Source organism: Boleophthalmus pectinirostris, unplaced genomic scaffold (assembly GCF_026225935.1).
Source record: "Boleophthalmus pectinirostris isolate CB_2022bp ecotype Guang Dong unplaced genomic scaffold, ASM2622593v1 HiC_scaffold_9, whole genome shotgun sequence".
Taxonomy (NCBI): domain Eukaryota; kingdom Metazoa; phylum Chordata; class Actinopteri; order Gobiiformes; family Gobiidae; genus Boleophthalmus; species Boleophthalmus pectinirostris.
This window is the reverse complement of record NW_026571541.1, coordinates 20472118-20485743: the sequence shown is the minus strand read 5'-3', so window position 1 is coordinate 20485743 and position 13626 is coordinate 20472118. Positions and strand designations below refer to the sequence as shown.

The 13626-nt window shown below is 38.7% G+C and overlaps 2 protein-coding genes and 1 long non-coding RNA gene across 6 annotated transcripts in view; 1 reads left to right on the top strand and 2 right to left on the bottom strand.

The window, feature by feature from the left end:
• gab2 (GRB2-associated binding protein 2) overlaps window positions 1-5734 on the bottom strand; it is a 30329-nt gene extending 24595 nt beyond the window's left edge. Inside the window, exon 1 of one of the 2 annotated variants that reach the window (XM_055147723.1) lies at window positions 5341-5734. In XM_055147723.1, the coding sequence (XP_055003698.1) occupies window positions 5341-5412 (72 nt within the window). In that variant the 5' untranslated portion in view covers window positions 5413-5734. The remainder of the gene's footprint in view (window positions 1-5340) is intronic. The other variant, XM_055147722.1, reaches the window with a different exon arrangement.
• Window positions 1-13626, top strand: part of LOC129407213 (uncharacterized) — a 36787-nt gene that overhangs the window by 8386 nt on the left and 14775 nt on the right. The window lies entirely within an intron of this gene.
• nars2 (asparaginyl-tRNA synthetase 2, mitochondrial) lies at window positions 6215-9525 on the bottom strand. Of its 3 annotated transcripts, XM_020928664.2 has the most exons (14): window positions 9231-9525; window positions 8913-9022; window positions 8718-8838; window positions 8494-8634; window positions 8348-8428; window positions 8111-8205; window positions 7893-8025; window positions 7432-7530; window positions 7296-7333; window positions 7157-7223; window positions 6952-7089; window positions 6737-6834; window positions 6476-6502; window positions 6215-6390 (listed from the first exon to the last, which is right to left on the bottom strand). In XM_020928664.2, exons 1-14 carry the CDS (start codon window positions 9384-9386, stop codon window positions 6246-6248), a joined length of 1449 nt encoding a protein of 482 aa, XP_020784323.1. In that variant the 5' UTR covers window positions 9387-9525; the 3' UTR covers window positions 6215-6245. The 3 variants fall into 3 exon arrangements, 2 of the variants coding, with proteins under 2 accessions (XP_020784323.1, XP_055003700.1); XR_008631452.1 differs by lacking the exon at window positions 6215-6390 and having other exon boundaries at window positions 6486-6502; window positions 6928-7089; XM_055147725.1 differs by lacking the exons at window positions 6215-6390; window positions 6476-6502 and having other exon boundaries at window positions 6730-6834; window positions 6928-7089.

The window sequence follows — 13626 nt, the reverse complement described above, 5'->3', positions numbered from 1 at the left end:
CAGTAAGGAATGCAAATACGCATTAGTAGTAGACTTGGTAGTAGTAGCATTTGTGAGATTAACAGCAGTAGCGGCAGCGACAGAACATGTACTGTTCTGCACTATGTAACTTTTCTGATGGAGGACCCGCCGCCAGAAATACCATTTCTATGCCTGGAATATTCCACACTTTGACATTAAACACTACCTTGCCTTGGATTTATTTGCTAATCACTTGTATTATTATTTCAGAAATTACATGGAGATAAATAAGTTCAATGCCATCTCCTAAAAACAGACTCTACACCCCCTTTAAAGCTAAAATGAAATATTACTAAAATGTTTGAGACTGCACCACTTCTACTGATGTGTCACAAAACCTCTTATACTTTCATCTCATGATATAGTATTTGTCAGTATTTATTTTTAGTATCTAGTGGTTTAGTGGTACAGTTATAGGAAACAACAATTCCTACCAATGAAGTGACTCATCATTATGCAGACATGTCATCCAACTCTTGCGATTCAATAACACGTTTCTTTTTGTGAGCACATTAATGTTAAGTTTAATTCAAATACCAGTTTCAATGTTTTCTTGAGTTTTAAGAATATGACTCAAAGTACAAATTTTCTCGAAAAATAGGAAGTGCCTTATCACTTAACATGAACTGTTATCTTCAGAAGTCCTCTGACAAATAATCAGTATGGCACCTTAAACTATCAAAATTTCCTATTTACAGTAAATTCACCAATTGAACTACTTGAGTTTGTAGTAGGAAATAGTAGTCATATTGGTATCAGATATTGGCACAGATAATGAAAAACATGATGGATCAAATATCGGCTTCCAAATATCGGTTCAGCTGATATCCTGGTTGACATATAAATTGATGTATGATGATGAAGAATGTTTACTGGTCATAGTTGGAAAAACTCATAGTGTTTGAATTTCTGTTTATGCAAAGCTGTTCTGTGATTACTTGAGGGATAAATAACAGCTAAACACATCTGGCTCACTTTTGTCTTATTTTATATTTGTCTTAAGGAAATAAATGCAGTTTTTAGTCTGCACTGGTATTGGTTTGAAAGTAGGTATCAGCAGATACTTAAATCCATAGTATCAGAAATGGTATCAGACAAAAAAAGCTGGCTCGGTGCATCTGTATTCTCCACCCTTCACAAACTGCAGGTAAAAGGCTGCTAAATAAGATGGGGGGCTCCTCATATAGAGCTGCTGGTCTTTTGGGTGTGGGTCAAATGCTGTAAATCAGATTAACTAATGTCAACAATACTGGTGTCAGACACAGTGCCACCAGCTTGCCTGCACTGTAATGTTATTGTTTTGCCTGAAATGGAAAGAAGCAGGTGGCAAGCCCGGACTAGAAAAGTTGAATGGTGCACCTTTACGTTTATATTCTCTAACTACTTATATCATATTGCATTGGGTTTTACATCATAGCTACGTTTTATGAGATTTGAACAGCAGTGTATCAAATCTATTACTTTTAGTCTTTAGTGTTTTTTGTGCTGCCAGTGTGTGACCACAGATCATTCACAAAGACTAAACACCATGACTGTAAAGCCCATTTAGTTCTCTGGCCCAATCTAATGACTGTCATATGACATGTAAGCTGTAGCTCACAGCCTGATGCTGCATCTGACTACTTGGTTGGATCCAATCACTGAGGTAAAAATAGTCCCGTTATAATCTACTATATGCCCTGAATTTTAAGATGTCATGGTTGTGATGCATGCAATGTTATGCTTTAATTAGAAAAGCATGAACTGGAGTAACTTTGTTGTGTAGTAATTCTAAACAGAGACTCACGTTGACAGTTTTAGAAATTGCTTTTTCTGGCACAGCAAAATTATATTTTCTATATATAGCCCAGACATGAACCACATTCCGTGCCCTTTGTAGACACATTATACAACAAGACCAAAATAACAAAAGGAATAATAGCAAATCTGTTATTTTAGGCAGATGCTTATAAGTGCTGAAAGACTTAAAGTAAATGAATAACTATAAAGATGCAACAATTACATGTACCGGTACTTGCTTTTCCATGCTTTTTCTCCATGTAAAAAAAGCCAAGGTATCTAAAAGTAATTTTTATCTAGAATATTAGATGTGGAAATATTGCTGAAAAGTTATATCAGTGAAAACAATAAATGCATATTCAATGTGAATTCTTGCCAGTGAAATTTGTCAGTCATCTTGCCTTCATTAATTTTGTAATTCACAAAATTCCACAAACATCTAAAAAAGACAATTAACAGTTTTCCTATAACTACATGGTTACTCTCATCCATGAGCACCCACAGATAGAGATGAACAAGGAAAAGTCTGTGTGAGCGCTGTCTGTCAAAGCAGGAACTGGGCGGAGCTTGGAGTTGACCTCTGAGGGCAAGAACTTCCCAAAGCTGTTCAAAACAACAGAGAGTCTAGCAGTTGACAGCAGGACACTAACCACGTTCCCCCTGTGTCCCCCTGTCCCCTGTTTACTGTCCCACAAGATACAATGGTAAAGTCCTGGCACTATAGAGTATGTGCTGCTATCACTGTGGCGATATGATCAGTGAGGAATGTGTGAATGAACAGACATGTTTGTAATGTCAGCAAAGGACGTTTGGGAGGACCCTACCAACCAGCGCTTCCCCTGGCTCACCTGCAGCAGGAGCACACTGTTTACATTGTGACACAGAATATACTATGAGTCACTGCAGGACTGCAAATACTGTATGTATAACAATACGAGTGATTCATTAGAGGATTACTATAAGATGTTTTGTAAACAAAGAGGTAACAGCTAATACATCCTATATACAAATTAGGGTTAGAGAAGTTTATCTACAGATATGGAAATAAACTTTGTTTTGTGTTTAAGTTATATAATTGCATTTCAAAAATATGCTCTGAGAACTTTTTTTCTGCAATTGGGGTTAATATTACATAATGGTTAACAAAAGGATTAGTTTAAATACAAGGATTGACAAGTGTGTGAGTAATGGTGCTTTGAGTACTTTTCCTAGAATAAATTGTTACCCTTTAATATATTTATTTTCATTTAGCCTTTATTTAACCAGGTTAAACATGACCTGACCAAAATATATCCTCCCTGGACCCACATATATAATACAATAATAACTGCCATCAATTTCAAAGCTGCATTATGATTAGCCCAAAGACCATGCATGGGCTCCTGAAAAATCATCAAATCTGAATAAACATAGGAGGCCAGATTGGTCAATTGTGTTCACATTGTTTTGAAATATGCATCATTTGACATGTAAAGAATATTGGGTAAACAAACCAAAAACTATATCCCTGTATAAGTCCCTGGATAAAGAGTGTCTCACAGTGGAGACTCACATTTGTAAGGAATTATAAAACATTTACCAAGACAAGCCAAGCTTGTAACCGAATATAAAGCTATTGCCTCCTGTTATGCCACTGGCCACTGTGTTTGCATATGATTTGCATACCAGCTTTTACTGTGGTTCTTCAGATTTTTTCCTAAAGCTCCATTTGAGTTTCAACTGCATTTGTGAGTGGCACATTTACAGAAAGGTCATGGGAGACTTTTCCTGTGAAGACCAATCATTTCAAGTGTATACTGATTAACAAACACAGGCTGTGACTGGCTCAGGGAGGACTGGAGGAGTACTGTTAGAGGCTGGTTGCACTCCATCATTATACATGCAAAATGAACTAAGTTTCCTCTTCATGGAGAATAACTGTTAATGTAAATGCAAAACAAGACCAATACTATTTGGATAATGGCAAACGTAAAAGCAGGGAGGCAGTTGTTCAGTTGGTAGAGCGTTGACCCACAAATCATAAGATCAGCTATCAGTTGCCCTTGGGCAAGGCACTCAACTAGTCTTCAGGTGTTTGTGTATTCTAATGTATACATGAGTGAACAGCTGCTTAATATAAATGTGCTCAATGGGGATAGAGAGGTGAAATAGGAATGCAGTCATTTTTAGTAATTCTTAAGGTCAATTACTACTACTACTATTAGTACTACTACTAGCACCAAAGATGTAGTAGACAAATATGTTAATGAAGTACTAGCCAGTGTGTTTATTAATCTGACAGTAAATGATCCAAACCATCTCTTGAGCTTGTAAAGGCAGGATACTCCTTACCAAATAAATATTTAAAGATAAGAATGATTCGCTTCCCATTTAGGATCTGTGGCAATTGCAATCCACACCTCAGGGAGTTGTAGTATGTGAGTAGTGTCTGACTGTTGTCTATGGGACATCAACAACATCAGATGACAGCCATAGTGAGTTAATGCAGTGATTGTCTGAAGCCTGACTTTAAGTGGAAGGAATTCCAGAGGAGCCGATTATGGCATCCACAGACTGTCTGCTGCGGACACGTCTCATGACACTTGTGTCTGCCTCAAAAGTGGGTCTAGTTGTTTTTAGGTTTCAGTGCCAATGGAGACAGGCAGGGTGAGACTCACCCTGTTCACTTTGTAGCCTGGGGAAGACCATTATGTTAGCCCCATTAGGTCTTGTGAGAGCTTTTTCTCTTGTTGTTTACACAGCGCTGTTATGAACCAAGCAAGTTTTTCCCTCGTCCTCTTTCCCTCTCCCAGCTGCTGATCCACACTGACCGCGGTGGTCTCTGTGTAAACACCGGGCAGCTTTAAGTGGAAGACAATGAGGAAATGACAGGGGGAGGACAGCATGGGGGTGGGGGCATTTGGACACATACGAGGATGGATTTCCAGATGAAACGGCGTGATGACATCATGGCAAAGTCAGCTAGTAGGAACATGGAGCAGCCTAGTAATGCAACACCATACATAAACACAGGACAGCTGTATTTATAGGAGATTGTCTCATGGTTCTATAAGCCTTCATAAATCCTATTATCTGATTTGGGGCTATTCTCCTGCCCAGCACCCAGCCAGACTGAGGCTTTAGTTCATATGGTTTAGTAAAATGTACTCATGCTGTTCAAAGTTATTATTAATACAATTGTTGGGACATAAGCCGGTTTTGCCATAATGAAAATTATCCATGACATCAACAACTGCCCCCAAATGATCAGATAAGGCTAACGTTGCTTAACAACGTGTGTACCCTGGAGTTGTTTAGGCAAAATCATTGACAGTTGTGAAGTATTTGCAACACACCCATACTGTCACAGAAGCGAAGTGGGTGGCCCTCATAAAAGTCACAAACAATTACTCAAGATTTGAATAACTATAACAACAGTCAATGGATGTCCACCTGGCACTGTAGGTTGCACCTGCTTTGACAGAACTTCAGATCTCCAGTCTCTGAAAGTGAAAGATGCTAACATATGAAATAGGATGCAGAGTGACTCAAAGCACTTACATATCTCCTGAGTTTCTTCTCGGGTGGTGACTTTCGGAGCCAGCCCTGGAAGATGATCTCTCCTCCGCTCATAATTGCCAGTGTTCCTTGCTGTTCTCATATACTGCCGTGCTTCGCTAATACATTGCGACTCCAATCCAGGAGTGATCGTTCAAGGACTTATCGGCATCTCTCTGGTCCGGCAGTAGAGCATTCCCCCCATTTGATAGAAGCGGAGTAGGGCAGTGGTACTCGGAGAAGTGGTGAGTCCGGCGGTGCAGTGCGCAACAAGCCGCGCTATTCCAATACAGCGGTAGATACGCTGGAAGTCACGTCTTTTTACGCACGGGCAGCTGGCAAGGACCCGCTAAGGAACTCAACTGATGCGGGGCGAGGAAGTAGCATAGGGTGTCTGCAGTTTGTTTTCCCAACTCTTACCACGCCCACCAAGCGCAGAGGGATGGACTGCACCGGGACCAAATGATGGGAGAATAAGTTACCAATAACCTTATTACACGCCAAGCCAAAATATTGGTGTTTCATGTGGGCCTAAAGGACATTTATTTATATTTGATAATTTGAAGTACAGACATAAATGCGGAGTCTGTAGGTTTTTTACGGTTTATAGAAATGCAGGTCATATCCACATTCGAGCAACTTGGCATTCTTATTGAAATAAGCCAACCCTTAAATTAAAGTTTATTTTCAATAGCCAACCAAGTTGCAAACTTGGTTGTTAACAATGAAATGCGCGTTATTTGGTATTAGTTTACAATAGCAGCCCAAGAAACTACACCACCTGGTGGAAGTTTGAAGTACCGCTATCAATTGTGCTGAATCAGAACAAATAGATACTGTAGCCTACATTGCACTACTATAATATATCGCCATTCAATAAAAGAAATAATAATACATTTATTCAATTGTTACAGAAGACAAGATTGTGAAAATCTAGGGAAAGGAATCACATCTTTGATGTTGTCAATTCCCAGGATGCATTGCAGATATCTTTCAAACCCCATTCCAAAGCCACCATGAGGAACAGAGCCAAAACGCCTTAAATCAAGATACCTGTTCAGAAAACCAGAGAATCATTATACTTTGTGTGTATATGTATGTGTGTAGTATGAAAATGAATGATTTGCATTTCATTTACCAGCTGTAAGTTTCCTCCAATCCGGCTCTAAAATGGAAAAATTGGAAATATACAAATATTATATTATTATATAACATATACAAAAACTGTCATATTAAAAAGGCAAAGTCAGTGGTTTAGTGTTATATAGTAAGTATGCAACATATGTTTCATTACTGGGACATATTTTGAATGATGATTTAGTGTATTTTAGTGTTGAGAAGTACTACATTAAACAGTAGGTTATCTCTTATTAATCATGCAGCTCAGGAAGAGCCTTACGCCTCCAGCCGCGTTGTGAGCAAATCGAGCCTCTCCTCTCGGAGGGAGCCACCGCAGAGCTCCCCAACTCCTGGCACCAGCAGATCCACTGCAGCTGCCTGCACACAACATGTAGTCAAAACCACCTCTCTGTGCAAATGAACTGGACTACTGGCTTCACAAACTAGGGCCTAAGGAAATAAATAACTCACTCTGTAAATTTAACTCTGGCTTACTGTATGCTGAGGATGATCCTGGTTGTCCCTTGCATAAAATGGCTTTATGTCATAGGGATAATCAGTGACAAAGATGGGTAGGTTGCCACAATGTTTTACCAGGTACTTTTCATGTTCAGTTTGAAGGTCGGAGCCCCACTGTACAAAAAAGTACAGGTGACTGAAATAGTCACAGGTACAAATATATAAATATACTTAAACTTACATCTGTAGGGAATACAAAATCCTCTGAGCTGCGCTGCAAGATGTCTATAGCATCACTATATGAAATACTGGAAAATATATAGAATTCATTTGTATTTTGTATGTATTAAGAGTAATCCATGTTGTTGTTTTATACTTACATTGTAAACTTTCTGTTAAGCATAGCCTCTACAGTTTCCTTTAAAAGCATAAGAACAAATGTGAGAAATGAATAGTACTGTGAAATACAATAGTGAACAAGTGTGGCATGGTTAAATAATGTCCTTGAGGTCTTACCCTGTGTCCTGGAGTCACATGTTTGTAAAATACATCCACATCTTCTGCACACTGAGCCCAGACCTGCTCTGTGGCTGATCTGAACATGTCCTCCATGACCTAAACCAGGGACAGTTTAATGATTAAAGCTCTGCTGTAACTGTGGACTAGGGCTACTTTTAAGTCACATAGCTGGAGAGTTGCAAACAAATAACACTCCTAAAGAATATGCAAATCAGAATAATTAATATTATATAATATATTGCAAACTTTTCTTTTTCACTTTGAAAGTACAAACACAAATTGAAGTGCATAAGATATGTGCTTTTATCCTCTTCGTGTCTTATGTCTACATACAATTATAGTGCTGAGTATTGACACGCTAACATTGTTTTGAATTATTTGTGAAATAAACCTTGATTTAAAAAAAACAAAACAAAAAAAAAACAAAACATTAAAATAATGGATTAGGAATTATGTACCTTAGTCAGATCCTCGACAGACTGTGTGAATGAGATCTCAGCCTCCACCATGTAAAACTCAGCCAAGTGACGTCTGCTCTGAGAGTTTTCAGCACGAAATGTTGGGCCAAAAGTGTAAACTCTAGAAAATGCTCTAGAGAAACAGAAAGGTGTAATAACGCCACATTTCAAAACATTCAAAAAGTAATATCTGATACAAAAAAGCTTATTTTTTTTACCCTGACATAACTTCTAAGTGAAGCTGACCAGACACAGTGAGATAGGCTGGCACAGAAAAGAATTTGTGATCTTCTGAATCCTGTGGACATGTTGCCTGCAAATTAACAATGCAAAATGCCTTTTAAAGTAGAGTATGTTTATTACATTACATTTAAAAGAATCAAATCAGCAGCCGCTCTCGATCTATTGGGAAAAGAGGCAGGAGACACGTATGAATGCCAAGTTTGATTGCTCACTTCAACTTGGAAGAGCTCCCCGGCTCCTTCACAGTCATTAGATGTGATCACTGGAGTGTGGATCTGTACAAACCCATGTTCCTGAAAGCGGAAGTTATACATAGTCAAGCAATTAAATATTTTTGACATGGAGCTGTGAGCCTCACCTTGAAATAAGAGTGTATAGCTGCAGTAGCTTCACTTCTTATCCGCAATAAGGAGCTAAAGGAATTAGTTCTACATCGCAGATGTGGAAACTGGCGAACATACTCTGGACTATGCCTCTTTTTGATTTTGAAGGGAAACTCCTGAAATAAATAGGAGCATTCAAGTTTTAAGATAAAATTTTGTATATTTTGGCTGATCATCAATTACATCTTGTGTTCTTTACCACAGAGTTACACTCTCCAACAATCTGAATGTCTTCAGCTTCTACCTCAAAAGGTTGTTTTGGGAGTGGACTTTTCTTTAGGACTCCCCTGACTTCAACAGCACTGCCTAAAGTTAACAACCTAATAGAGAAAGCACATTATTGGTCAATAGTATATTACAGGTGAATAATCTGATATAATGCAGGCTTTCTTACGGGTTGCTTAGATCAGACGGGGCAACTATCTGCAGAGACTGCAATGAGCTCCCATCATTCACATGGAAAAAGAGGTTTTCTTTCTGAGATCTGACTGAGCGGACCCATCCCTATTCACAAAATATACAGCAAAATGAACTCTAGATCTATAGTTACAGATAAGGAAGGCTTAACAATTGCACAGATAAAACTATGACATCCAATGCTACCAGCTGTACTGTAGCCTAAGATGTGGAGCCACTGGGTTAATAAAACTTAAAAATTACAAAATAGGTTGCCAAAACCAAAGCAAATAGCAAGTGTTCAAAGTTAAATTACCTGGATAGTAACATCTCCAAGTGCTACACCAGATAAAGCTTCAGATACTTGTACTTTAATTGGTGTCTTCCTGCAATAATGCCGAATTTCAGACAGCCCTGGGGAAAGAGAGCAACGCGATCCAACAGAAAGCGTTTTAATTGCAGCACGAAACATACCGAAAAAGATACCGTCTGCTACAATAAACTACAATGAGAAAAGGGGCATATTAGATCAAAATCACGAGTATTTCATAGGTTTGTGCAAGTCCTGACATTCAAGTTGGCTGTCACTTGGCTGAAAGCTACGCTTCCTGTTTGAGTCTATCACGATTGGTTAACTTTGATCACGTGACTAAAATTCTACCCAATCAGGTTTTAGATGATTCTGGGAGATGTAGTTGTTATAAATTAAACTGTTCATGTTGTAAACATTTTAACCAAAGAAAACTCTACTATTATTGATTATTATTTGATATTGTTTTATATTTTTAGGAATTTCAAAGGCTTTGTAGAAAAATTCCAATTGTTTTTAGCGTGTATACTAGCCTATATTTATTATTCTAGTCCACCAAATGTGTTGTGGGTAATGTGCTAGTACTTCGTAATAGCAAATACTGTTCACGTGCTTTAATACATATTACAAGTATGCAATAGCAGAGTGACCAATGATCCTATCAGGACTCACCACTAAAATAGATTTAAACAGCAGCCTCCAATAAGCAATAAGTCAGTAAGCAAAAGAAATATGGCCGTGTTATCCTATATTTTAAACAAAACCACTAACACATGGGGTAACTCTATTGTGAGAAACAAGAAGTTGGAAATCCTCTTTAATCTTTGGAAATGTATGTGCCGTCAGGGCCGGGTCCATTTGTGCGTAAACCTCGTTAATTCAAAGCCCGCGACAACACCGGGTCTATTCCCACGATTTGCTGCTCGAGTAAATCAGATCAGGCCGGCGATGTAATAAGATGCCATCGACAATTACTCACCTGGTCTCGCCTGTCAGCTCTGGAGCCCCTGGCCCGTTTCTGGCAGCAAACACGGCGCTTAAGTCTGCACCTACGGCGGCTTATGACACGCGATCATTAGGCCTGGCATGATGCATTTGAAAAGGCAGCGGGGTCATTGATATTAATTATCTCCAGGCTTCTGCATTGAGCCATTCTGCACATGCACTTACTTTAATGATGTGGACAACCAGCATTTGCCGTGCGTATAACACACCATTGTTAAAAACTCCAGCTCCATTTTCAGTTTGGAGGCATGCTTAAATACAGAGAGACCGACTCGAGATGTGATTTGACGTTAGTCCTCGTATTTATAGTACCTCAATTCTCCACAGGGTAGTGCTGTTGCTCCATGACATCTAGCTCTGCTTTTAGCAAATTCCCACCTACTGAAAGCCAGATTTATTCATTTACCTCTAGAGTTGCTAGCGATATATTATTCATTTGCAGCTCCAAGGTCTACTGAAATGGAAACAAGCTGGGATTGTTGTGTTCTTTCTGCAGTTTTATCAAGAATAATGCAAAGAACCTGCTGCCGCTCATTGGCACCACATAGTTCAGAGCTAAATGCATGACCAATGAATAACTAAACGTCTTCTTTACTCAGTTGAAATAACACCTTTCAAAGGTTTAACATGTTTATAGCACTCTGAAGAGACAAATGCATATATTCTCTTCCTCGCTAGGCAAAACATTATGACCACCCGTTGCATTTCCTATACAGTCTTTTGTCAGACTGAAGTTTCAAGTGATTTGAGCTTCAGATGCGTCTCAGACCTCAGTCTTCACTTCATGTATGCACCTGTTGTCTAGTTCAGCACTTTTCTTTCTATGGATAGCTCAAACCACTATAATTTGCCCTGCCCTAAACATATTCACACCCACATGCTTGCCCATTTTACTAATCAATTAATATCTAATGAAACTATTTATATATCACAAAATCTGACTGGCACTGTGAAGATCTATGTGATCTTTGGCATCAGTGTATGTTATGCAAAGACAATGTGATGTGTGTTTGACCAAAAAGTTAGAGGTGTATAGAGGAATTCATGTTGCCTTCAGAGACACCCCATAAAGCTTTTACAGGTGCAGAAGATGTTGACAGTGCCCTAACAACCTTATTTGGACTTGTCAAAATCAATACATGATTAGTCAGCAAAACAAAGGATTTCGCTGTAAAAGCCAGGGTCTCCAGAGGATCAGTGAGCTTGGAGGACTGCCTACTGATGACTACAGCACCTTATCGACAGCAGCTCTGCCCCTATCACCAAGACCTCCTCCAAATATTCTGCATTCTCAAATGGAAAGGGGCATCGATTTTATGTAACATGGCTCGTTAAGTGCTGATTAGACCATTATAGTGATGTGATTTCAGGGAATGGAGTTTGGTGACAGGCAGCCAAACACAAATCAGAAGAAACTAACAAACCAGAGAGAGAAAGATTTGGGCTATTGCACCTCACCTGCACCTCACATGAGCAGTGCCTCTGTGTCAGCGTGGGCCTAATAAAAGCAACCCAGACTCTCTGCAACTCAAGAAGACTACTTTGTAATTTATTGAAGTTTTTGTTGTACAAAAATGCTGAATTCAAAAGATGCAGTTTAAGATGTTACCTCTGGTTCATAGAGCATTTCCAGGGTTTTACTTTGCCCAGGTCTGATTCATCAAAAATAATGATGAGTATGAGCTAATGAGTATGGGCAAATGTAATGCAATTTAAAGGTACTGTATTACATAATTTACTCTTGTGAGCTTTGGGCCATGTTATAATGTTGTTACCTCCTCAAAAACCCATAGTTGTGTTTGTTTCATTAACACATCACAAGGTGGAACAGAGTGTTTTCTGTTTGAGTGAATAACTCAGACTAAATGTTCAATGTTTGTGTGAATGTGTGAATAAAAGAAAACCATCTATTTTTTGATGAGGAAACAGCATTATAACATAGATCATAACATGGATCCTTTAAACTTATGGACATGGTAGTTTGCATACATATTTCCCATTCACCACAATTATTAGGCAAGTTGTATTAATGGTTTATGAATTAACAGCAAGAGAAGAATCGAACATGACGCTACCAGGAACTAATTATCCTCCAGCACAGGTGTATTCCAGAACTGCAACCTACCTGGAGTGTCCAGAAGTACAAGGTGCTCAGAGACATGGCCAAGATGAGGAAGGCTGAAAACCACCCACTGAACAAGAAGCATAAGCTGAAACGTCAAGACTGGGCCAAGAAATATCTGATGATTTTTCAAAGGTTTCATGATGATGACTGATGACTGATGAGATGACTTCATCTCAGACACCAGCAAGGTGGATCACTGGTATTGGCTGGTATTATTAAAGTTGAGCTAGTTGGTTTTCAGGTTGAAGATGAACTCAAAATGAACTCCAAAACCTACTGCCACTTTTTAGATGACACTTTTTTTAAGCAGTGGTACAGGAAAAACTCTTCATCTTTCAAGAAGACCATGATTTTTATGCAGGACAATGCTCCGTCACATGCACTGAAGCACTTCACTGTGTGGCCAGTAAAGGCCTTAAAGATGAATGACATGGCCCCCTTCCTCACCTGGCCTAAACGCTATTGAGAACTTGTTGCCCATTCTTAAACAGGAGATTTACGGTGAAGGAAAACAGTACAACTCCATGAAGAGCGTCTGAGCTGTGGTTGCTTCTGCACAAAAAGTTGATCGTCAGCAGATCAAGAAACTGACAGACTCCATGAATGGAAGGCTTATGACCATTATTGAGAAGAAGGGTGGCTGTATTGGTTACTTTTGAGTACATTTTGAGGTATTTACTATTTTGACAGATGAAAACAAGTGAGAATGGAAAATGTTCATTTTTCATTTCGTTGTATAATAATTCTGCACATTAATAGTTGCTCAATATTTGTGCACACATAAATTTTCTCCTCAGAAAGCCAAAACTTCACTTTTACTTTCTTAAATATTCAGGTTTGAGATTTATTAACATTTTGGATTGACCCAGAGCACTGTAGTTGTCCAATTATAAAATGAATCCTCATAAATACAACTTGCCTAATAATTATGCACACAGTGTAAAGAGAACAACTACAGCTACAACTGCTACTATGTTTCAGCACACACGTAGACTTAATAATAATTGTCATTTAAAATGTTTCCACTCAATACACTCTTTTGCTAATTATTATCTCTTTCCAGTGCAAATGAAAAACATTGCCTGAGATATTGCTCAAAGCCTTGTCAGTTTCAAGGCTTAAAATGTTTTAAAAAAAGATTCTACTTGAGTCTTTTCCTCAGCATTATTACTTTATGTAAGCCTCCCCTGTAGTTATTAAAAAGCACTTGCATCATTGAAGTTGCTAGATCTAATTCCGCGTGCAGACTTGATGAGTTGCCATGGAGCTGAG